Source organism: Lethenteron reissneri, chromosome 56, assembly GCF_015708825.2.
Source record: "Lethenteron reissneri isolate LAM-NWPU_2019-01 chromosome 56, ASM1570882v1, whole genome shotgun sequence".
NCBI classification, from domain to species: Eukaryota; Metazoa; Chordata; class Hyperoartia; order Petromyzontiformes; family Petromyzontidae; genus Lethenteron; species Lethenteron reissneri.
In genome coordinates, this window is record NC_083834.1 from 6,882,530 (window position 1) to 6,908,821 (window position 26,292).

At 49.3% G+C, this 26,292-nt stretch overlaps 1 protein-coding gene across 1 annotated transcript in view; it reads right to left on the reverse strand.

The window, feature by feature from the left end:
- The window catches only part of LOC133357031 (lateral signaling target protein 2 homolog), a 267,632-nt gene extending 241,928 nt beyond the window's left edge, over positions 1-25,704 (reverse strand). The window contains exon 1 of the mRNA XM_061574771.1: positions 21,097-25,704. Within this exon, the coding sequence (XP_061430755.1) occupies positions 21,097-21,660 (564 nt within the window). The 5' untranslated portion in view covers positions 21,661-25,704. The remainder of the gene's footprint in view (positions 1-21,096) is intronic.
- Between the last annotated feature and the right edge of the window lie 588 nt (positions 25,705-26,292).

Below are 26,292 nucleotides of genomic sequence, written 5' to 3' on the forward strand. Positions count from 1 at the left end.
GTGGGTTCGATCCCGATCCTAACGATGCCTTCTGTATATTTTAAGTTTGCGTGTCTTTCTCTCGGATCATCATCATGGTGGTGAGATGTTAACTACCTCGCCCGGTATACAGGAGGTCGTGGGTTCGATCCTGACCCTAACGATACCTTCTATATATGTGAGGTCTGTGTGTCTTTCTCTCTGATCATCATCATCACGGTGGCTATGAGATGTTAACTACCTCGCCCGGTATACAGGAGGTTGTGGGTTCGATCCCGACCCTAACGATACCTTCTATATATGTGAGGTCTGCGTGTCTTTCTCTCTGATCATCATCATCACGGTGGCTATGAGATGTTAACTACCTCGCCCGGTATACAGGAGGTTGTGGGTTCGATCCCGACCCTAACGATACCTTCTATATATGTGAGGTCTGCGTGTCTTTCTCTCTGATCATCATCATCACGGTGGCTATGAGATGTTAACTACCTCGCCCGGTATACAGGAGGTTGTGGGTTCGATCCCGACCCTAACGATACCTTCTATATATGTGAGGTCTGCGTGTCTTTCTCTCTGATCATCATCATCACGGTGGCTATGAGATGTTAACTACCTCGCCCGGTATACAGGAGGTTGTGGGTTCGATCCCGACCCTAACGATACCTTCTATATATGTGAGGTCTGCGTGTCTTTCTCTCTGATCATCATCATCACGGTGGCTATGAGATGTTAACTACCTCGCCCGGTATACAGGAGGTTGTGGGTTCGATCCCGACCCTAACGATACCTGCTGCTGTATATTTGGAGTTTGCGTTTCTGTCTCCCTGTGGTCGCGTGGATTTTTCTCCGGGCCCTCCGGTTTTTCCCTTCACATTTAAATTTAACATCACCACGCGTTTAGAGTATTTGTCTGTTAAGGTGACACAGACAGAGACAGAGAAATCTTAGGGGTAAAAAAATACCGGATTATTATAATTTACACGTGCAAATTTTAATATTAATCAAATATCCTAATCAGCAGTTCACGAAAACAAATATTGACACTCTCCGAGTCATCCTTGGAAGAGAGATCATTCAAAGTCCACGCGTCCCGCTGCTTCCTATAAACATTGCGTGGCGTTAATATCCACTGCTAGCCCAGAGCCAGCGGTGTACATTCCACGTTACCATGGCCAGGAGCAGTCCTCCCACAATAGACCCAGGGTGGGTTGAGAGGTGGTCATTTCAGGTCTCTACCGACAAAAATAAGCCAATGATCTCCTGAACTGCTTTCCACTCATATCTCTGCCAAGTGTGAGTATAAATATATTTGTGGGTGTGCGCACTTCTATTTTATCCCAAGCCGCGAGGAATCTGGAGCTGACACAATCTGCCGTGCGTTCGCGAGCCGTCGTGTTGGCCCGCGGCGCTTAGAAACGGTGGTGGCGGTGGTGGCGGGAGTGGTGGGGGTGGTGGTGGCGGTGGTGGTGGTGGTGGGAGTGGTGGTGGCGGTGGTGGTGGGAGTGGTGGTGGGAGTGGTGGGGATGGTGGCGGCGGTGGTGGTGGGAGTGGTGGTGGCGGTGGGAGTGGTGGGGGTGGTGGTGGCGGTGGGAGTGGTAGTGGGAGTGGGGGTGGTGGTGGCGGTGGTGATGGGGGTGGTGGGGGTGGCGGTGGGAGTGGTGGTGGGAGTGGGGGTGGCGGTGGTGGTGGTGGCGGTGGTGGTGGGGGTGGTGGTGGCGGTGGGAGTGGTGGTGGGAGTGGGGGTGGTGGTGGCGGTGGTGGCGGTGGTGGTGGCGGCGGTGGTGGCGGCGGTTGTGGTGGTGGGGGTGGTGGTGGCGGTGGTGGGAGTGGGAGTGGTGGGGGTGGTGGTGGCGGTGGTTGTGGCGTTGGGAGTCGTGGTGGCGGTGTTGGGGATGGTGGTGGCGGTGGTGGCGGTGGTGGTGGGGGTGGTGTTGTTACTTTTATAAATTGGGGGGTCATTCATTCGCATCTCGTTAGCAGTGTCTAATGTAGCTAAGATACACTTATAGCTTCATCGTCTTGGTTATTTCGGTAATAATAAAATAATAAAAATTCAACATAATAAAATAATATAATAAAATAATATAATAAAATAATATACTATAATAAATTCATATATTAATATTATATTATAAAATAATATAATATCATAATATAATAGCGTGTCTAGATGTGGCTAAGAGACACCCACATACATTCGTACGTAGCCAACCGCGCTAATCGAAGGTTGCAGTGTTGAGTCTATGGGCAGTGTTGAGTCTATGGGCAGTGTTGAGTCTATGGGCAGTGTTGAGTCTATCGGCAGTGTTGAGTCTATGGGCAGTGTTGAGTCTATGGAGCAGTGTTGAGTCTATGGGCAGTGTTGGGTCTATGGTCAGTGCTGAGTCTATGGGCAGTGCTAGTCTATGGGCAGTGTTGAGTCTATGGGCAGTGTTGAGTCTATGGGCAGTGTTGAGTCTATGGGCAGTGTTAAGTCTATGGGCAGTGTTGAGTCTATGGGCAGTGCTGAGTCTATGGTGCAGTGTTGAGTCTATGGCTAGTGTTGAGTCTATGGGTAGTGTTGAGTCTATGGGCAGTGTTGAGTCTATAGGCAGTGTTGAGTCTATGGGTAGTGTTGAGTCTATGGGTGGTGTTGAGTCTATGGTGCAGTGTTGAGTCTATAGGCAGTATTAAGTCTATGGGCTGTGCTGAGTCTATGGGTAGTGTTGAGTCTATGGGTAGTGTTCAGTCTACGGGCAGTGTTGAGTCTATAGGCAGTGTTGAGTCTATGGGTATTGTTGAGTCTATGGGTGGTGTTGCGTCTATAGGTAGTGTTGAGTCTATAGGCAGTGTTAAGTCTATGGGCAGTGTTGAGTCTATGGGCAGTGTTGAGTCTATGGGCAGTGTTGAGTCTATGGGCAGTGTTGAGTCTATGGGCAGTGTTGAGTCTATGGGTAGTGTTGAGTCTATGGGCAGTGTTGATTGTCTGGGCAGTGTTGAGTCTATGGGCAGTGTTGAGTCTATGGGCAGTGTTGAGTCTATGGGCAGTGTTGAGTCTATGGGCAGTGTTGAGTCTATGGCAGTGTTGAGTCTATGGGCAGTGCTGAGTCTATGGCAGTGTTGAGTCTATGGGCAGTGTTGAGTCTATGGCAGTGTTGAGTCTATGGGCAGTGTTGAGTCTGTGGCAGTGTTGAGTCTATGGGTAGTGTTGAGTCTATGGGCAGTGTTGAGTCTATGGGCAGTGTTGAGTCTATGGGCAGTGTTGAGTCTATGGGCAGTGTTGAGTCTATGGGCAGTGTTGAGTCTATGGGCAGTGTGTTGAGTCTATGGGTAGTGTTGAGTCTATGGGCAGTGTTGAGTCTATGGGTAGGGCTGAGTCTATGGGTAGTGTTGAGTCTATGGGTAGGGCTGAGTCTATGGGTAGTGTTGAGTCTATGGACAGTGTTAGTCTATGGGCAGTGTTGAGTCTATGGGCAGTGTTGAGTCTATGGGTAGGGCTGAGTCTATGGGTAGTGTTGAGTCTATGGGCAGTATTAGTCTATGGGTAGTGTTGAGTCTATGGACAGTGTTGAGTCTATGGGCAGTGTTGAGTCTATGGGCAGTGTTGAGTCTATGGGCAGTGTTGAGTCTATGGGCAGTGTTGAGTCTATGGGCAGTGTTGAGTCTATGGCAGTGTTGAGTCTATGGCAGTGTTGAGTCTATGGGCAGTGTTGAGTCTATGGCAGTGTTGAGTCTATGGGCAGTGTGAGTCTATGGGCAGTGTTGAGTCTATGGCAGTGTTGAGTCTATGGGCAGTGTTGAGTCTAGGGCAGTGTTGAGTCTATGGGCAGTGTTGAGTCTATGGGTAGTGTTGAGTCTATGGGCAGTGTTGAGTCTATGGGCAGTGTTGAGTCTATGGGCAGTGTGAGTCTATGGGCAGTGTTGAGTCTATGGGCAGTGTTGAGTCTATGGGCAGTGTTGAGTCTATGGGCAGTGTTGAGTCTATGGGCAGTGTTGAGTCTATGGGCAGTGTTGAGTCTATGGGCAGTGTTGAGTCTATGGGCAGTGTGAGTCTATGGGCAGTGTTGAGTCTATGGGCAGTGTTGAGTCTATGGGCAGTGTTGAGTCTATGGGCAGTGTGCTGAGTCTATGGGCAGTGTTGAGTCTATGGGCAGTGTTGAGTCTATGGGCAGTGTTGAGTCTATGGGTGTTGAGTCTATGGGCAGTGTTGAGTCTATGGGTAGTGTGAGTCTATGGGCAGTGTTGAGTCTATGGGCAGTGTTGAGTCTATGGGCAGTGTTGAGTCTATGGGCAGTGTTGAGTCTATGGGCAGTGTTGAGTCTATGGGCAGTGTTGAGTCTATGGGCAGTGTTGAGTCTATGGGTAGTGTTGAGTCTATGGGCAGTGTTGAGTCTATGGGTAGTGTTGAGTCTATGGGCAGTGTTGAGTCTATGGGCAGTGTTGAGTCTATGGGCAGTGTTGAGTCTATGGGCAGTGTTGAGTCTAGGGCAGTGTTGAGTCTATGGGTAGTGTTGAGTCTTTGGGCAGTGTTGAGTCTATGGGTAGTGCTGAGTGGGTAGTGTTGAGTCTATGGGCAGTGTTGAGTCTATGGGTAGTGTTGAGTCTATGGGCAGTGTTGAGTCTATGGATAGTGGTGAGTCTATGGTGCAGTGTTGAGTCTATGGCTAGTGTTGAGTCTATGGGCAGTGTTGAGTCTATGGATAGTGTTAGTCTATAGGCAGTGTTGAGTCTATGGGTAGTGTTGAGTCAATGGGCAGTGTTGAGTCTATGGGTAGTGCTGAGTCTACGGGCAGTGTTGAGTCTACGGGCAGTGTTGAGTCTATGGGTAGTGTTGAGTCTATGGGCAGTGCTGAGTCTATGGGTAGTGCTGAGTCTATGGGCAGTGTTGAGTCTATGGGCAGTGCTGAGTCTATGGGTAGTGTTGAGTCTATGGGCAGTGTTGAGTCTATGGGTAGTGTTGAGTCTATGGTGCAGTGTTGAGTCTATGGGCAGTGTTGAGTCTATGGGCAGTGTTGAGTCTATGGGCAGTGTTGAGTCTATGGGCAGTGTTGAGTCTACGGGCAGTGTTGAGTCTATGGGTAGTGTTGAGTCTATGGGTACTGTTCGTCTATGGGCAGTGCTGAGTCTATGGGTAGTGTTGAGTCTATGGGCAGTGTTGAGTCTATGGGTAGTGTTGAGTCTATGGGCAGTGTTGAGTCTATGGGCAGTGTTGAGTCTATGGGTAGTGTTGAGTCTATGGGCAGTGTTGAGTCTATGGGCAGTGTTGAGTCTATGGGCAGTGTTGAGTCTATGGGCAGTGTTGAGTCTATGGGTAGTGTTGATTCTATGGGCAGTGTTGAGTCTTGTAGTGGTGTTGAGTCTATGGGTAGTGTTGAGTCTATGGGCAGTGTTGAGTCTATGGGCAGTGTTGAGTCTATGGGTACTGTTAGTCTATGGGCAGTGTTGAGTCTATGGGTACTGTTAGTCTATGGGCAGTGTTGAGTCTATGGGTACTGTTAGTCTATGGGCAGTGTTGAGTCTATGGGTAGTGTTAGTCTATGGGCAGTATGTATGTTGAACTTCTTTCGCACCGTACGTAGCCAACCGCGCCAATCGGAGGCGCAGTGGAATCGCCGTCTCGCGATGCCGACACCGACAGAGCAATGTTGGGGGGGGGGGCTCAAACTGGGAAGCAGATAAATAAATACAATTCGGGCCATTCGAACGGACAGCCAGGGAGGGAGGAGAGGGAGGGGAGGGAGGGGAGGGAGAGGAGGGAGTGGGGGGAGGAGGGGAGGGAGTGGGGGGGGGTCCTGTCCCGGTTTGGCCTCTGCTCGCTGCTCGCCGCTCGCTGACGAGCGGAGCGACGACGGGTCCCGGCGTCGCTACTCTCACAGCCGCGCGGTGCCGCGTGACCACAGGAGGAGGATGGGGGGGAGGGGTAGGAGGAGGATTGGGGGGCAGGGGGTAGGAGGAGGATTGGGGGGAGGGGTAGGAGGAGGATTGGGGGGCAGGGGGTAGGAGGAGGATGGGGGGGAGGGGTAGGAGGAGGATTGGGGGGCAGGGGGTAGGAGGAGGATTGGGGGGAGGGGTAGGAGGAGGATTGGGGGGCAGGGGGTAGGAGGAGGATTGGGGGGCAGGGGGTAGGAGGAGGATTGGGGGGAGGGGTAGGAGGAGGATTGGGGGGCAGGGGGTAGGAGGAGGATGGGGGGGAGGGGTAGGAGGAGGATTGGGGGGCAGGGGGTAGGAGGAGGATTGGGGGGAGGATTGGGGGGGAGGAGGAAGGTTGGGGGGAGAAGGAGGATGGGGGGGGTTAGGATGGAGGGGAGGAGGAGCATGGGGGGAGGAGGAGGGTTGGGGGGAGGAGGAGGGTTGGGGGGGAGGGGGGAGGGGGTAGGAGGAGGATTAGGGGGGAGGAGGAGGGTTGGAGGGGGGAGGAGGATTGGGGGAGGAGGAGGATTGGGGGGGAGGAGGAGGGTTGAGGGGAGGAGGAGGATGGGGGGAGGGGGATTAGGGGGGAGGAGGAGGGTTGGAGGGGAGGAGGAGGATGGGGGGAGGAGGATTGGGGGGAGGAGGAGGGTTGAGGGGAGGAGGAGGATGGGGGGAGGGGGATTAGGGGGGACGAGGAGGGTTGGAGGGGAGGAGGAGGATTGGGGGGAGGAGGAGGATGGGGGGGGGGGGGCACGGCTGAAGCGTGCAGACGCTTCCACTGACAGGGACTCTGGGATCGATGGGATTGGACACGGGAGGGAGGCCGTCTCAAGCCCGCCACGTGGTGGACAGGGGGCCGACGACTCTCAGCATCGCCCCTCTCAACGTTCCAGACAACCCCAGACAACAGCAGCAGAGACCGATTGACTTGGCCCAGCCACCATTGACTTCAACAGACGAAGAACAGGAAAAAAAAATCACCCGTCGAGGTTCAACTCGGATCTGTGCTCAATTTGGTTCTTTTCCAACTCGGAGAATTGAAACAAAGAATAAGAACAAGAAGAAGACCAAGACGAACAAGAAGAACAACAAGAAGAACAACAAGAAGAACAACAAAAAGAAGAAGAACAAGAAGAACAACAAGAAGAACAACAAGAAAAACAACAAGAAGAACAACAAGAAGAACAACAACAAGAAGAAGAACAAGAAGAACAACAAGAAGAACAACAAGAAGAACAACAAGAAGAACAAGAAGAAGAACAACAAGAAGAACAACAAGAAGAACAAGAAGAAGAACAAGAACAAGAAGAACAAGAAGAACAACAAGAAGAACAACAAGAAAACAACAAGAAGAACAACAAGAAGAACAACAACAAGAAGAAGAACAAGAAGAACAACAAGAAGAACAACAAGAAGAACAACAAGAAGAACAACAAGAAGAACAACAAGAAGAACAACAAGAAGAACAACAAGAAGAACAACAAGAAGAAACAAGAAGAAACAAGAAGAACAAGAAGAACAACAAGAAGAACAACAAGAAGAACAACAAGAAGAACAACAAGAAGAACAACAAGAAAAACAACAACAAGAAAAACAACAACAAGAAGAACAACAAGAAGAACAACAATAAAAACAACAACAATAAAAACAACAAGAAGAAAAACAACAACAAGAAGAACAACAAGAAGAACAACAAGAAGAACAACAAGAAGAACAACAAGAAGAACAACAAGAAGAACAACAAGAAGAACAAGAAGAAGAACAAGAACAAGAAGAACAAGAAGAACAACAAGAAGAACAACAAGAAAAACAACAACAAGAAAAAACAACAACAAGAAAAACAACAAGAAGAACAACAAGAAGAACAACAATAAAACAACAACAAGAAAAACAACAACAAGAAAAACAACAACAAGAAGAACAACAAGAAGAACAACAAGAAGAACAACAAGAAGAACAAGAACAAGAAGAACAACAAGAAGAACAACAAGAAAAACAACAACAAGAAAAACAACAACAAGAAAAACAACAACAAGAAAAACAACAACAAGAAAACAACAACAAGAAAAACAACAACAAGAAAAACAACAACAAGAAAACAACAACAAGAAAAACAACAACAAGAAAAACAACAACAAGAAGAACAACAAGAAGAACAAGAAGAAGAACAACAAGAAGAACAACAAGAAAACAACAACAAGAAAAACAACAACAAGAAAAACAACAACAAGAAGAACAACAAGAAGAAGAACAACAAGAAGAACAACAAGAAGAACAACAAGAAGAACAACAAAAAGAACAAGAAGAAGAACAAGAACAAGAAGAACAACAACAACAAGAACAACAATAAGAACAACAATAAGAACAACAACAAGAACAACAAGAACAACAACAACAAGAACAACAACAAGACCAACAACAAGAAGAAGAATAAAAACAAGAAGAAAATGAACAATAAGAACAAGAAGAAGACCAAATTAACCTCCTGCGTACGTGGTTATTTCAGAGCTATCACTTCAGAGCTATCACTTCAGAGCTATCACTTCGTAAGTGCGGGTATTCTCCGGGTACCCAGCTCTGGTTTAATCCCACGTCGTGCTCACACTCCTCAATGAGATTGGCCAAACACTTCTCCCCTCCTTCCACCCCCCCTTCTCCCCTCCTTCCACCCCCCTCCACCCCCCCCCCTCCCCCCTGTATCGAGCAGCACCTTCCGTCGTTAATGAATTTTCCGCGTGGCAGCTTTTTATTTTTTAAACAAAGCGTCGACAGCACCGAGGCAATGGGTGAAGAAGCATTGTTATTCAGTGGAGATCACGAGATTCAGTGGAGGTCACGGTATTCAGATGAGGTCACGGCGCGGTTTGACCCATGGGGCCATAAGTGTGAGTCTATAGGTGTCTATGGGGACTATAGGTGTGAGTCTATAGGTGTCTATGGGCCATAAGTGTGAGTCTATAGGTGTCTATGGGGCTATAGGTGTGTGTCTATAGGTGTCTATGGGCCATAAGTGTGAGTCTATAGGTGTCTATGGGGCCTATATGTGTGAGTCTATAGGTGTCTATGGGACTATAGGTGTGAGTCTATAGGTGTCTATGGGGCTATAGGTGTGAGTCTATAGGTGTCTATGGGGTCTATAGGTGTGAGTCTATAGGTGTCTATGGGGCCTATAGGTGTGAGTCTATAGGTGTCTATGCGGCCTATAGGTGTGAGTCTATAGGTGTCTATGGGGTCATAGGTGTGAGTCTATAGGTGTCTATGGGACTATAGGTGTGAGTCTATAGGTGTCTATGCGGCCTATAGGTGTGAGTCTATAGGTGTCTATGGGGCTATAGGTGTGAGTCTATAGGTGTCTATGGGGTCATAGGTGTGAGTCTATAGGTGTCTATGGGACTATAGGTGTGAGTCTATAGGTGTCTATGCGGCCTATAGGTGTGAGTCTATAGGTGTCTATGGGGCCATAGGTGTGTGTCTATAGGTGTCTATGGGACTATAGGTGTGAGTCTATAGGTGTCTATGGGGCCATAGGTGTGAGTTTATAGGTGTCTATGGGACTATAGGTGTGAGTCTATAGGTGTCTATGGGGCCATAGGTGTGAGTCTATAGGTGTCTATGCGGCCTATAGGTGTGAGTCTATAGGTGTCTATGGGGTCATAGGTGTGAGTCTATAGGTGTCTATGGGACTATAGGTGTGAGTCTATAGGTGTCTATGCGGCCTATAGGTGTGAGTCTATAGGTGTCTATGGGGCTATAGGTGTGAGTCTATAGGTGTCTATGGGGCCATAGGTGTGAGTCTATAGGTGTCTATGGGACTATAGGTGTGAGTCTATAGGTTTCTATGGGGCCATAGGTGTGAGTCTATAGGTGTCTATGGGACTATAGGTGTGAGTCTATAGGTGTCTATGGGGTCATAGGTGTGAGTCTATAGGTGTCTATGGGGCCTATAGGTGTGAGTCTATAGGTGTCTATGGGACTATAGGTGTGTGTCTATAGGTGTCTATGGGGCCATAGATGTGAGTCTATAGGTGTCTATGGGGCTATAGGTGTGAGTCTATAGGTGTCTATGGGGCCTATAGGTGTGAGTCTGTAGGTGTCTATGGGGCCAATAGGTGTGAGTCTATAGGTGTCTATGGGCCTATAGGTGTGAGTCTATAGGTGTCTATGTGCCATAGGTGTGAGTCTATAGGTGTCTATGGGACTATAGGTGTGAGTCTATAGGTGTCTATGGGGCTATAGGTGTGAGTCTATATGTGTCTATGGGGCCATAAGTGTGAGTCTATAGGTGTCTATGGGGCCATAGGTTTGAGTCGATAGGTGTCTATGGGGCCATAGGTGTGAGTCTATAGGAGTCTATGGGGCTATAAGTGTGAGTCTATAGGTGTCTATGGGGCCTATAGGTGTGTGTCTGTAGGTGTCTATGGGGCCTATAGGTGTGAGTCTGTAGGTGTCTATGGGGCCTATAGGTGTGAGTCTATAGGTGTCTATGGGGCTATAGGTGTGAGTCTATAGGTGTCTATGGGGCCTTTAGGTGTGAGTCTATAGGTGTCTATGGGACTATAGGTGTGAGTCTATAGGTGTCTATGGGGCTATAGGTGTGAGTCTATAGGTGTCTATGGGGCCTATAAGTGTGAGTCTATAGGTGTCTATGGGGCCTATAAGTGTGAGTCTATAGGTGTCTATGGGGCCATAGGTGTGAGTCTATAGGTGTCTATGGTCCCATAGGTGTGAGTCTATAGGTGTCTATGGGGCTATAGGTGTGAGTCTATAGGTGTCTATGGGGCCATAAGTGTGAGTCTATAGGTGTCTATGGGGCCATCGGTGTGAGTCTATAGGTGTCTATAGGGCTATAAGTGTGAGTCTATAGGTGTCTATGGGGTCATAGGTGTGAGTCTATAGGTGTCTATGGGGCCATAGGTGTGAGTCTATGGGTGTCTATGGGGCCTATAGGTGTGAGTCTATAGGTGTCTATGGGGCCTATAGGTGTGAGTCTTTAGGTGTCTATGGGCCTATAGGTGTGAGTCTATAGGTGTCTATGGGGCCATAAGTGTGAGTCTATAGGTGTCTATGGGGCCTATAGGTGTGAGTCTATAGGTGTCTATGGGGCCTATAGGTGTGAGTCTATAGGTGTCTATGGGACCATAGGTGTGAGTCTATAGGTGTCTATGGGGCCATAGGTGTGAGTCTATAGGTGTCTATGGGGCCTATAGGTGTGAGTCTATAGGTGTCTATGGGGCCTATAGGTGTGAGTCTTTAGGTGTCTATGGGCCTATAGGTGTGAGTCTATAGGTGTCTATGGGGCCATAAGTGTGAGTCTATAGGTGTCTATGGGGCCTATAGGTGTGAGTCTATAGGTGTCTATGGGACCATAGGTGTCAGTCTATAGGTGGCTATGGGGCCATAGGTGTGTGTCTATAGGTGTCTATGGGCCCATAAGTGTGAGTCTATAGGTGTCTATGGGGCCATAGGTGTGAGGTTATAGTCTCCCCAATTTCCCCCACACTCCCCCCCCCCATCACTCCCCCCTCCCCTACACCCCTCCCCCCCTATACCATTTCTAGCAAGGCCACGTTACAGGGTTGAATCAATGTTACATCCTCAAGGTTTTTGTCGAGTTAGATCGCGCAGATAAAAACGCGTCGGTAAAACACCCGACACAGCCAACTCGTAAGGTTTGTCGCGTAAACAAAACGTTTCAATCTGATTACTCGTTCAGCACACCGCTGGCGTGTTGGAGAGTAAACCTACACCACACCGTTCACAATTCGAGTAGCTTTGTGATGTTCCGCTGGTGATTGCAACAACAACAACCACAACAACAACAACAACCACAACAACGCTTAGGCTTTCGCCACCAATATCGGAAATATGTGAATGTGTCGTTAAACCCACCACCACCCGACACAGGCAATCAACACGCTGTGTCACGTAAACAGAACGTGCCAATTCGTCACGAGTGCAGCAAAACGGTGAGTTGGAGAGCAAAGCCACAACATTTACAATCTGAGTACCAATCTGAGGATTGTAAATGTTTCATGGATTTGCTCTCCAACACACAACCGGCGTGTGTAGTGCTGTACTCGTAACAAATTGGCCACGTTCTGTTTTCGTGACAACACCTTACGATCTTCTTGGTTCTTTCGGTAAAGTCACGTAGAATGGAAATAATAAAATAATAAAAAATTAAACATAACAAAACAATTCTCACGACGTTTCGGCCACAACGCAAAACGTCGTGAGAATTATTTTATGATGTTTTATTTTTATTATTTTATTATTTCCATTCTACGTGACTTTACCGAAAGAACCAAGAAGGTGAATCCCTGCGGTCACGAAAGCTTTAAATCGAAACAGCTTACGAATTGGCTTCGTCGGGTGTTGGCGGTTTCAACGACACAGTTACATATTTACGCGATCTTACCCCCCCAAAAACGAAACCCGCATTGCGAACAACAGCCAGAAATCATCGGACGATGAGCCAGAAGTGTCGAAGACTCCGTGTTACCACCTCTGCCAAAGGGGGGGGGCATTTCCTGTCCTCTCTGCGAAGCGCTCCTCTGTGCAGTGTCGATTCGTCCCAGAGAGTTCACGCGCCCCTTGCTGATGAACCCACCACCGACTTCCAACTCCCCCAGGCCAGTTCATGTGCCCTTGCTCGCCCCATACGAGTGCTCGTCCAGCAACTGTGCCCTCCCCCCCAGCCTCACGAAAGCTTAAAATCGAAATTTAATTCGGTCACAATTCCGATGACCACTGTTTCATTGCTTTTATGGCTTTATTTTGGTGATTTTTGAAAAGTTTTTCGGTTTGGCCATGTTTGTTTGTTGTAGTACGGAGTTAGACTGATGGCCTTAATCTAAGTTGTCTTGTGGTTGTTGTTGTTGTTGTTTGACTTGTATCCCACTGGGATTTTTGCACACAGCGTTGGTGTACGGTGATTTTTCTGCAATATTTTGCTGTCTTTTCTTGGATTTTCTGTTTGCACTCGGTCACATATTCACTTTAAGATGTTTTCATGTTCGTGTTTTTGTTGTTTGTTTGTTGCGGTTGCACCCGATTCAAGAGCCGAATGGCTCACAGGGCTACACCAAATACATGAACTTGAACTTGAAATCATTCATCACCCGGAGAATTTCCCCGGCGCGCTATCGGCCCCACACCCCGGTGGGCCCCCAAATACCCAATAACACTGGTCAACAACAACAACAACACAAATTGTTTTTCTGGCCTGGACTTTTGCAGCTGTTTTAGACTAATTTCAGGGTGCTGATTCCAAATCTGATCTCAGATTTGCTCTATCACATCTCATTTTTATGCTATCGGCATACCCCATTTTCATTGGTTTTACCCGAAATTAACTCTGTCACTTATGATTGCAAGTTGTTGCGAGTCAGTGACTGCTTTAGTGTTAAAATATGGTGCTGTAATTTTTAGAATAGTGTGTTTATAATATCATTTTATGTAGATATCCACATTAATATTTTTCTTCCGCAGTTGTTCTTGAAAATGCAATATTTGATATCTCAAAAACCTGATGTGATAGACAAAAACTGATGCCAGGTTTGGAATCGGCACCCCAAAATTACCTTATAACCGTTGGAATACCTTATGCCAGAAAAAGTGTGTTGACCAGTGTATTTAAACACTTTCCACGGGAGAATCGCCACGACTTTCGCCCCTTGTTGTTCGCGTTGTATTCGGGAACCCGACCCCACCACTCCTCCCCCTGTCCCCCCACGGGACAGACGGACAGACAGAGAGGGGATGGACAGACCGAGAAGACTCGGCGGAGGCTTCTACAGCCGCGAATGGTTTTCCGAAACGTCGCAGGGGGTTTCAGAGTCCGAATGTAAATGTGTTACTTGAGGAATCCGAAGAGCTATGAAGCTCTTTTATTTTCTTGGTTCTTTCGGTAAAGTCACGTAGAAGGGAAGTAATAAAATAATAAAAATAAAACATAATAAAATAATTATTTCACTATGTTTTATTACTTCCCTTCTACGTGACTTTACCGAAAGAACCAAGAAGATGAATCCCTGCAGTCACGAATGCTTTAAATCGAAAAGCTATTTTATTTTCACAGATGCCCAGTTTCCACAGAAGTCACGAGACTTGCACGACCCCCCCCCCTTCCCACGTGTCCTCATTAACTATTAGCTCAAGTTTGAAAGAAAACACTTCTCCTCAATCAACATCACGGCTGATCGATGCAGTTATTTAGATTTTAGATTTGAAGCGTTCGTGACTGCAAGGATTCTTAGTTGTTTTCGGTAAAGTCACGTAGGTAATAGCTCAGTTGGTAGAGCGAGCGGTTTACCAACTTCATCTCTTGAGGAAGGCCAGCGTCACGAAAGCTTCAAATCTAGAATTAATGCCCTCTACGGGGAGGAATTCCACCTGTCTGTTTGAGTTTTTAACAGACAACGAGACAAGAAGTCACAGCTTCTCGAGACGCTGGCCTTCCTCAAGAAATGAAGTTATTTAGATGTTTCCAACGGCCAAGGTATCCTTGTAGAGGGGTCATTTTAACATCACATTTAAAAGGTGGATGGCGATGGTGAGTCTCAGCGCGGTTTGGGATCATCACTCGCCGGTCTTGTGAGCCGTGGTCGGGGAATCGAACCCAGGCCTCGTGAAGTTGGTTCGTAGCACAGTGCGCTCACCACTACCGCCACCACTCCCTGCCCCCACCCCCTCCTCCTCCCCCACGCCCCACGTAACTTATGAACGATTACACTTTATTTTCATTTTACCAACTGAAACCCCACTGAGCTGTGTAAAGCTCTCTTTTTCAGAAGCGACCTGGCTATCAAGGATGATAGCTCAAACGAAGTGGGCTTATCACAATCATCATCATCACCATCATAATCACGTGGAAACTTATAGCCGCAGCCAAAGACTGTGAACGCGTGGTGACGTTGAGGCTAAATGTGGAGGGGAAAACAGGAGGACCCGGACAGAAAAATCCACGCGACCACGGGGAGAGAAGAGAGAGAGAGAGAGACACGCAGGCTCCAAATTATACAGCACGAGACGTCAGAGTCGGAATCGAACCCAAGACCTCCTGTATACCAGGCGAGGTAGTTAACATCTCCTAGCCACCGTGATGATGATGAGGGAGAGAACGCAAACTCCAAATATACAGCAGCAGGCGTCAGGGTCGGGATCGAACCCACGACCTCCTGTGTACCAGGTAAGCTAGTTAACATCTCCTAGCCACCGTGATGATGATGAGAGAGGGAGACACGCAAACTCAAAATATACAGCAGCAGGCGTCAGGGTCGTGATCAAACCCACGACCTCCTGTGTACCAGGCGAGCAAGTTAACATCTCCTAGCTACCGTGATGATAATGAGAGAGACTCAAACTCCAAATATACAGCATCCGGCATCTTCAGGATCGGGATCGAACCCACGACCTCCTGTATACCAGGCGAGGTAGTTAACATCTCCTAGCCACCGTGATGATGATGAGAGAGGGAGACACGCAAACTCCAAATATACAGCAGCAGGCGTCAGGGTCGTGATCGAACCCACGACCTCCTGTATACCAGGCGAGGGAGTTAACATCTCCTAGCCACCGTGATGATGATGAGAGAGAGAGACACGCAAACTCCAAATATACAGCAGCAGGCGTCAGGGTCGTGATCGAACCCACGACCTCCTGTGTACCAGGTGAGGTAGTTAACATATCCTACCCACCGTGATGATGATGAGAGAGACTCAAACTTCAAATATACAGCATCAGGCATTTTCAGGGTCGTGATCGAACCCCCGACCTCCTGTCTACCAGACGAGGGAGTTAACATATCCTAGCCACCGTGATGATGATGATGATGATAAAGAGAAAGACACGCACACTCCAAATTATACAGCAGCAGGCGTCAGGGTCGTGATCGAACCCACGACCTCCTGTGTACCAGGTACGCTAGTTAACATCTCCTAGCCACCGTGATGATGATGAGAGAGGGAGACACGCAAACTCTAAATATACAGCAGCAGGCGTCAGGGTCATGATCGAACCCACGACCTCCTGTGTACCAGGCGAGCTAGTTAACATCTCCTAGCCACCGTGGCAGCCCGACCAACACGTGACAGCGATCCCGACAGCAGCCCTCCGCGTTGATCTGCTCCGCCTCACCCGCCCATCAATAACCCAGAGGCAGCAGCACACTCGCAAATCAGCGCTTAACGGCGACGCGTCTCGGCACAGAGATGACAAACAAAGACAAAGCTCCCTCCCCCACCCGTGTAGTCTGCGCAGGCCGATGGGGCAAGTGCTGTGCGCGAGCGACGACATGAAAAGCCGGCACGGCACACGAGGCGGTAACCCGGGTGGGTGGGTGGTCAGCATCCGCGCTCGGCCGCCTTTGTCTTCCCGGTGCGTTGTGTGTTACGGAGCGCGCCAGGTACTCATTCAAGGCTGAGTCGACCTAAGAGAGGGCCATGAACCCGGCTCAGATATTCGTCACCGCTGTTGCCGGTCGTGGGAAAGGAATCGAACTCGGGTCGCCGGGTCCGTAGTGCAGTGCGCGAGCCACAGATGTTAGGATGCATTGACACTTCATGCAGCCCATCATCGCTCCCTCTGGGGGGGGTCGATACAATACGTAGTGTACAATTTTGTGGGGAAGTCAACGACGGTTGTTCCTGTTGATGGACTCGGCTCCGACGTATGAATGTCGAATTTCCACCACCGGCTGCTCCGGATGATGACACAAACCTACAACGGCCCAAACACTGACCTCGAAAATCTAGACGCATTCGGCAAAAAAAAACACTGCCTTTTAAAGATGAATACATAAATCTAACTGTCACTGTATTGCTATAGCTGAAAATCTAACCCACAGCACGCTCACACACAGCCTATCACACTCACACACAGCCTACCACACTCACACACAGTCTAGCACACTCACTCACAGCCTACCACGCTCACACACAGCCTACCACACTCACACACAGCCTAGCAAACTCACTCACAGCCTACCACACTCACACATAGCCTAGCAAACTCACTCACAGTCTAGCACACTCACTCACAGCCTACCACACTCACACACAGCTTAGCACACTCACTCACAGCCTAGCACGCTCACACACAGCCTAGCAAACTCACACACAGCCTAGCACACTCACTCACAGCCTACCACACTCACACACAGCCTACCACACTCACACACAGCCTAGCACGCTCACACACAGCCTAGCACACTCACACACAGTCTAGCACACTCACTCACATCCTACCACACTCACACACAATCTAGCACACTCACTCACAGCCTCGCACGTTCACACACAGCCTACCACACTCACACACAGTCTAGCACACTCACTCACAGCCTACCACGCTCACACACAGCCTAGCAAACTCACACACAGCCTAGCACACTCACACACAGTCTAGCACACTCACTCACAGCCTACCACACTCACACACAGCCTAGCAAACTCACACACAGCCTACCACACTCACACACAGCCTAGCAAACTCACTCACAGCCTACCACACTCACACACAGCCTAGCAAACTCACTCACAGTCTAGCACACTCACTCACAGCCTACCACACTCACACACAGCCTAGCACAATCACTCACAGCCTAGCAAACTCACACACAGCCTAGCACACTCACTCACAGCCTACCACACTCACACACAGTCTAGCACACTCACACACAGCCTACCACACTCACACACAGCCTAGCACACTCACTCACAGCCTACCACACTCACACACAGTCTAGCACACTCACTCACAGCCTAGCACGCTCACACACAGCCTAGCAAACTCACACACAGCCTAGCACACTCACACACAGCCTAGCACACTCACACACAGCCTACCACACTCACACACAGCCTAGCACGCTCACACACAGCCTAGCACACTCACACACAGTCTAGCACACTCACTCACATCCTACCACACTCACACACAGTCTAGCACACTCACTCACAGCCTACCACGCTCACACACAGCCTAGCAAACTCACACACAGCCTAGCACACTCACACACAGTCTAGCACACTCACTCACAGCCTACCACACTCACACACAGCCTAGCAAACTCACACACAGCCTACCACACTCACACACAGCCTAGCAAACTCACTCACAGCCTACCACACTCACACACAGCCTAGCAAACTCACTCACAGTCTAGCACACTCACTCACAGCCTACCACACTCACACACAGCCTAGCACAATCACTCACAGCCTAGCAAACTCACACACAGCCTAGCACACTCACTCACAGCCTACCACACTCACACACAGTCTAGCACACTCACACACAGCCTACCACACTCACACACAGCCTAGCACACTCACTCACAGCCTACCACACTCACACACAGTCTAGCACACTCACTCACAGCCTAGCACGCTCACACACAGCCTATCAAACTCACACACAGCCTAGCACACTCACACACAGCCTAGCACACTCACACACAGCCTACCACACTCACACACAGCCTAGCACGCTCACACACAGCCTAGCACACTCACACACAGTCTAGCACACTCACTCACATCCTACCACACTCACACACAGTCTAGCACACTCACTCACAGCCTCGCACGTTCACACACAGCCTACCACACTCACACACAGTCTAGCACACTCACTCACAGCCTACCACGCTCACACACAGCCTAGCAAACTCACACACAGCCTAGCACACTCACACACAGTCTAGCACACTCACTCACAGCCTACCACACTCACACACAGCCTAGCAAACTCACACACAGCCTACCACACTCACACACAGCCTAGCAAACTCACTCACAGCCTACCACACTCACACATAGCCTAGCAAACTCACTCACAGTCTAGCACACTCACTCACAGCCTACCACACTCACACACAGCCTAGCACACTCACTCACAGCCTAGCACGCTCACACACAGCCTAGCACACTCACTCACATCCTACCACACTCACACACAGTCTAGCACACTCACACACAGCCTAGCAAACTCACACACAGCCTAGCACACTCACACACAGTCTAGCACACTCACTCACAGCCTACCACACTCACACACAGCCTAGCAAACTCACACACAGCCTAGCACACTCACACACAGCCTAGCACACTCACACACAGCCTACCACACTCACACACAGCCTAGCACGCTCACACACAGCCTAGCACACTCACACACAGTCTAGCACACTCACTCACATCCTACCACACTCACACACAGCCTAGCACGCTCACACACAGCCTAGCACACTCACACACAGTCTAGCACATTCACTCACATCCTACCACACTCACACACAGTCTAGCACACTCACTCACAGCCTCGCACATTCACACACAGCCTAGCAAACTCACAGGCTAGCACAAAGACAAAGATTTCCCACGGAGAATTTTACAGACTGTAGGGGCAAGTGTTGTAGATTTGAAGCTTTCGTGACTGCAAGAATTCATATTCTTAGGTTTTTTTTTCGGTAAAGTCACGTAGGTAAAAAATTAAAATTATTTTACTTTTACCTACGTGACTTTACCAAAAAACCTAAGAATATGGGACAAGTGTTGTTAGCAAACACGACACATACGGGAGTAGGTGCCCAGAACCACGCCCGTCCGCCTTTGTTTTCCCAGTGGTGATGTTGTTTTTACACACTGCACCAGGTACTCATTTAAGTCTGAGTCGACCTAAGCGACAACTCAGGACCGGTTCACATATTCGCCACTGTTTGTGGCCGTGACCGGGAGAATGGAACTCTGGAAAAATCGGGTTCGCCAGTCCAGTGCACTAACCACTGCGCCACCACTCACACAGTCTCGCAACGTCACAGACACACACATACACACAGTATAACACACACACAGTATAACACACACACAGTATAACACACACACAGTATAACACACACAGTATAACACACACACAGTATAACACACACACAGTATAACACACACACAGACACACACACAGTATAACACACACACAGTATAACACACACACAGTATAACACAACACACACACAGTATAACACACACAGTATAACACACACAGTATAACACACACATTATAACACACACAGTATAACACCACACACACACAGACACACACACAGTATAACAAACACACAGTATAACACACACACAGTATAACACACACACAGTATAACACACACACAGTATAACACACACACAGTATAACACACACACAGTATAACACACACACAGTATAACACACACACACACAGTATAACACACACACACACAGTATAACACACACATAGTATAACACACACACAGTATAACACACACACAGTATAACACACACACAGTATAACACAACAAACCCTCTAGACATCCGTCACTGGAGCCTTAAAGGTCACACATCTATCATAAGACGACGGTTCGGGCAATGGCCCTTCCTTCAAAGCACGTTTTTTTAAAAACAACAACAACAACGATCCTCAATCTCGTGACCATCTTGCGGGGGTCAAACCCGCTTCCTTTCAGGATGTGCGCCAGTCTACTGCGTGGGTACCGTGCAGGATGATATTTCGAGCGGTGCCGGGGAGAGAGAGAGGAGAGGAGGAGGAGGGGGGAGATGGAGGTTGGGTGGGCAGCAATTCCACATCGCAGCGACACGAAAACAAACTGCGCTTGGCCACAGCACCATGGAGTGGTGGTGGCGGCGAGAGACGCTTGCGGCCACCGCACCGCGATCTCGAGGCGGATTCGTGGGGTAGGGGGGGGAGCCGAGACTTCACCGCGCAGTAGCCCTGGGCCCCCCCCCCCCCTCCTGCCCCCCCAAACTCTCTGCCCCGAGAAACTCGGAGCGCGTGACCATCACCGCGCACCGCACGTGCCCCCCACACGTATCCGCGCGTGTACCCCACGCACCGCACCGCACGTAGCAAACACACAGCACGTACCATACACACCGCACGCACACACCACACGTACCCTACGCACTGCACGTACCGCACACACCGCACGTACCACACACACCGCACGCACACACCGCACGTACCACACGCACCGCACGTACCACACGCACCGCACGTACCACACACACCGCACGTACCCTACCACACGCACCGCACGTACCACACGCACCGCACGTACCACACACACCGCACGTACCCTACCACACGCACCGCACGTACCCCACGCACCGCACGTACCACACGCACCGCACGCACCACACGCACCGCACGTACCCTACCACACGCACCGCACGTACCGCGCTGGAGTAGGGCGGCGCTCCGAGTGTGATGCCGTCCCGTAGGAGCTTCTCTCTCAGCAGCACCTTGAGACGCAGCTTCGAGTAAGATGATCTCGCGCCCTGGCTTGAGTGGACATTGAGATGCTGATGCTGCTGCTGCTGCTGATGCTGCTGATGCTGCTGGTGGTGGTGGTGGTGCACATAGTGCAGCTGCTGGTGATGATTTTGAAGGTGGTGGTGGTGGTGGTAGTGGTTGTTATGGCTGTGGTGGTGGTGTAGAAGCTGCTGATGATGCTGCTGATGCTGGTGGTGGTGGAGAGTTAGGAGAGCCGCCCTCTCCGGCTTCAATTCCTCCTCCAGATCGAAGTAGAGCGCCGCTCCCGCTGTCCTCTCGGCCAGGCGAGACACGGCGGCGATGATCTTGGAGCGATGCGCCGGTTCGGACACTCCGATCGCGTCCAGGTCCGCCTCGCCCACCTGCCGACAGATCTCGAGATCGTCGTAGCCGTTCTCGAGGAAGGCGTCCGTGTAGGCGTCCAGGCTCAAAGTCCTGAGCCATTCGCCCACGACCCTGGCGGACATCCCCGACTCACGCTCCGAGACGAGCAGAGCGGCCCTCTGCGTGGTGGCGTGCGCGCCCGCCAGCGTGGAGGCGACTTGGAGCCGTCACTTGGAGGGGGACGCCACGGGAATGCCTCGTCTCGTGTCGGGCCGCAGGCAGTGTGCGCGCATGTTGTGTGCGTGTGTGTGTACACGCGTGTGTGTGTGTGTTCACGTGTGTGTGCGTGTGTGTGTACACGCGTGTGTGTGTGTGTGTACACGTGTGTGTGTGTACACGTGTGTGTGTGTGTACACGTGTGTGTGTGTACACGTGTGTGTGTGTGTGTTCACGTGTGTGTGTGTGTACACGTGTGTGTGTGTTCACGTGTGTGTGTGTGTCCACGTGTGTGTCCACGTGTGTGTGTGTCCACGTGTGTGTGTGTCCACGTGCGCGCGTGTGTTTGTGTCCACGTGTGTGTTTGTGCGCGTGTGTCAACGTGCGCGTGTGGGTATCCACGTGCGCGTGTCTGTCCACGTGTGTGTGTGTCCACGTGTGTGTCTGTCCACGTGTGCGCTTTTGTGTCCACGTCCGTGTGTGTCCACGTGTGTCTGTGTATGTGTGTCCACGTGTGTGTGTGTCTGGTAATGTCTTCAAGTCTACCTATGTGTCCCGTGTGTCTGTGTATCTGTGTGTGTGTGTCTGTGTGTGTGTGTCTGCTGATGCGTCTGTTGGCTGAAGTATTATTGTCCCTTCGTCCTGCGCGTATCTGACCAATCTCTCGCTCTGTCTCCCCCCCTCTCCCCCACCCCTTTGTATCTGCTATTGTCTGAATGATGCATGCCCCATTTGTCTTTGCGAGTGTTCCTACTCGTGCCTGTGTCCCTCTACCTTACTGGAGCGTCCCTGTAACGTGCGCGAATATTTCCCTTCTCGTCTGTGTCTTTCTGTAGCGCGCGTGCGTGTCAATATTTGTCAATCGCATTGTTTACGTTAACGCGTGCTGCTGCGAATATTACGCGTTTGTCTTCACTCCGTGTGTGTCTCTCTCTCTCTCTTGGTGTCTACATTAATAGACGCGTCTGTGTCTGTGTGTGTGCCTTTGATGATGATGATGATGATCCGTTACCATCTACGCCTCCTTTGTTCCAGTCAACTCTGCGTTTCCACTCCGTAGCATGCGCGCACACACACGCACACGCAGCACACGCAAGCGCACGCAGCGTACGCGTACAGGTAATTCAATTGCTAATATCTGTTGCATGTATTCACCTACGGTGTGTTTGTGTGTGTACGGTCTGTGTGTGATTACCCACAAACCCACCGTTCGTGTTTAATCCAGAGCCCATGCAATGCTCACCTACTGACTTGAGTGTCAATGTTAACTAGATGCGCCGATTCCAACGCGTGTCTGTGCGCGTACCGCACGCTACACGCGAAACACCGCGTGTGCATTACGCACGCGGTGTGCCCGTGCGGTCTGTAGCGCGCTTGCACGCTGCGCCCCTGAGCACACATGCCGTGTGCTGTTATGTGCATGTACTGTGCGTGCGTGTACGCGTGATCTGTTCTATGCGGTTGCACGTACACTTGACTCTACGTGTATATGACGTGCGCATGCATGGGTGTATTGTGCATGTGTCTCGATGCATATGATGCGTGCCTGTGTAAGTACTATCCTGTATATGCTGGTGTATGTCGGTGTGTGTGTGTGTGTGTCAGTGCGTGTCTTTGTGTATGTGTCTATGTAGGTAGCTCTCTAGCTGTGTGTGTGTGTATCTCAGTGTGTACATGTGTACATCTTTATATGCGTCTCTAAGTGTATGCAGCTTTGCGTGTATCTGTGTATCTGTGTGTGGCTGTGTGTATGTGTCACTGTATGTGTCTATGTGTGTATCTGTGTGTGCCTGTGTGTATGTGTCACTGTATGTGTCTATGTGTGTGTGTGTGTGGCTGTGTGTATGTGTCACTGTATGTGTCTATGTGTGTGTGTGTGTGTCAGTGCGTGTCTTTGTGTATGTGTCTATGTAGGTAGCTCTCTAGCTGTGTGTGTGTGTATCTCAGTGTGTGTACATGTGTACATCTTTATATGTGTGCAGCTCTGCGTGTCTCTGTGTATCTGTGTGTGGCTGTGTGTATGTGTCACTGTATGTGTCTATGTGTGTGTGTGTGTGTGGCTGTGTGTATGTGTCACTGTATGTGTGTGTGTGGCTGTGTGTATGTGTCACTGTATGTGTCTATGTGTGTGTGTGTATCTCTGTGTGTGTGTGTGTATGTATCAGTGCGTGTCTCTGTGTATCTGTGTGTGGCAGCGTGTGTATGTAGCTATGAATCTGTGTATGCATATTTGTGTATGTATCTGTGTATATCCGTGTATGTATCTCTGTGTGTATCTGTGTTTACATGTATCTGTATGTCTTTGTGTACGTATATGTGTCGCTGTGTGTCCGTGATTATGTGTCAATGTGTATGTATCTAATTGTGTATCTCAGTGAGATTATATCTGTGTATGTATCTCTCTGCACCTCGGTGTATGTACCTCTGTGTACGTATCTCCGTATATGCATCTCACGGTATGAATCGCTGTGTATGTATCCCTGTGGGTGTACATCAGTGTCTGTATCTCACTGTATGTACGTATCTCTGCGTATGTATCTCTATGTGTGTGTATCTCGATGTGTGTGTGTATCTGTGTGCGTATCTGTGTGTGTATCTCTATGTGTGTATCTCGATGTGTGTGTGTATCTCTGTGTGCGCATGTATCTGTGTGTGTATCTCTATGTATGTATCTCGATGTGTGTATCTTTGTGTGTGTATCTCTATGTGTATCTCTATGTGTGTGTGTATCTCGATGTGTGTGAGTATCTTTGTGTATGTATCTCTGTGTATGTATCTCTGTGTGTGTATCTCTGTGTATGTATCTCTGTGTATGTATCTCTGTGTGTGTATCTCTGTGTATGCATCTCTGTGTATGTATCTCTGTGTATGTATCTCTGTGTGTATCTCTGTGTATGTATCTCTGTGTGTGTATCTCTGTGTATGTATCTCTGTGTATGTATCTCTGTGTATGTATCTCTGTGTATGTATCTCTGTGTGTGTATCTCTGTGTGTGTATCTCGATGTATGTGTATGTATCTCTGTGTGTGTATCTCTATGTGTGTATGTATCTCGATGTGTGTATGTATCTCGATGTGTGCGTATGTATCTGTGTGTGTATCTCTGTGTGCATCTCGATGTGTGTGTGTATCTCTGTGTGTGTATCTATGTGTATGTATCTCTGTGTGTGTATCTCTGTGTGTGTATCTCTGTGTATGTATCTCTGTGTGTGTATTTCTGTGTATGTATCTCTGTGTATGTATCTCTGTGTATATATCTCTGTGTATGTATCTCTGTGTATGTATCTCTCTGTGTATGTATCTCTGTGTATGTATCTCTGTGTATGTATCTCTGTGTATGTATCTCTGTGTGTGTATCTCTGTGTGTATGTATCTCTATGTATGCATCTCTGTGTGTATGTATCTCTGTGTATGTATCTCTGTGTGTATGTATCTCTGTGTATGTATCTCTGTGTGTGTATCTCTGTGTGTGTATCTCGATGTATGTGTATGTATCTCTGTGTGTGTATCTCTATGTGTGTATGTATCTCGATGTGTGTATGTATCTCGATGTGTGCGTATGTATCTGTGTGTGTATCTCTATGTGTGCATCTCGATGTGTGTGTGTATCTCTGTGTGTGTATCTATGTGTATGTATCTCTGTGTGTGTATCTCTGTGTGTGTATCTCTGTGTATGTATCTCTGTGTGTGTATGTCTGTGTATGTATCTCTGTGTATGTATCTCTGTATATATATCTCTGTGTATGTATCTCTGTGTATGTATCTCTCTGTGTATGTATCTCTGTGTATGTATCTCTGTGTATGTATCTCTGTGTGTATGTATCTCTGTGTGTGTATCTCTGTGTGTATGTATCTCTATGTATGCATCTCTGTGTGTATGTATCTCTGTGTATGTATCTCTGTGTGTATGTATCTCTGTGTGTGTATCTCTGTGTATGTATCTCTGCGTTGCTGCGTGCGCGCGAGCGCTCGCCGCCGGTTCCACTGAATGGAGCGCTCTGAACGCGCTCGCGACCTGGGAAGTGGCGGTGGTGGGGGGGGGCGGGAGGAGTGGGGGGGGAGGGTGTAGAAGTGGGGGGAGGGGTAGGAGAGAGGAGCCGGGGGGCAGGGGCTGGGTGAGAAAGGAGTGCGGGGGGGGGGTAACTGGAGGGAGAGAGGGGAGTGGTGGGGGAGTGGTGGGGGGGGTGTGAGGGATATGGGAGAGGGTGGAGGGGAGAGTGGAGGAGAGGGACGGGCTGTGAGGGATGGGTGGGTGGGTGGTGCTGAGAGGTATAACGTGGGGCAGCAGGGGAGGGGCTGGGGTATCATGGGAGGGATGGGGGAGGGGGAGGATTTGGGGGGTTCGGTGTACTCCCTGTGACGTCATAGGCACCGGTACAAAGCGCGCGAACGATGCGTGGCGTCTCGGCCAATCAGCGGCGGGAATTAGACGTGTCGGCGATGACGTCATCGGCATCACGATCAGAACCAGTGGAACATCACGCGAAAGTGATCAGCGTTAATCGATGAAAACGTCGATATCATCATCAGCAGCAGCAGCAGTAGCGAGCACCATCAGGA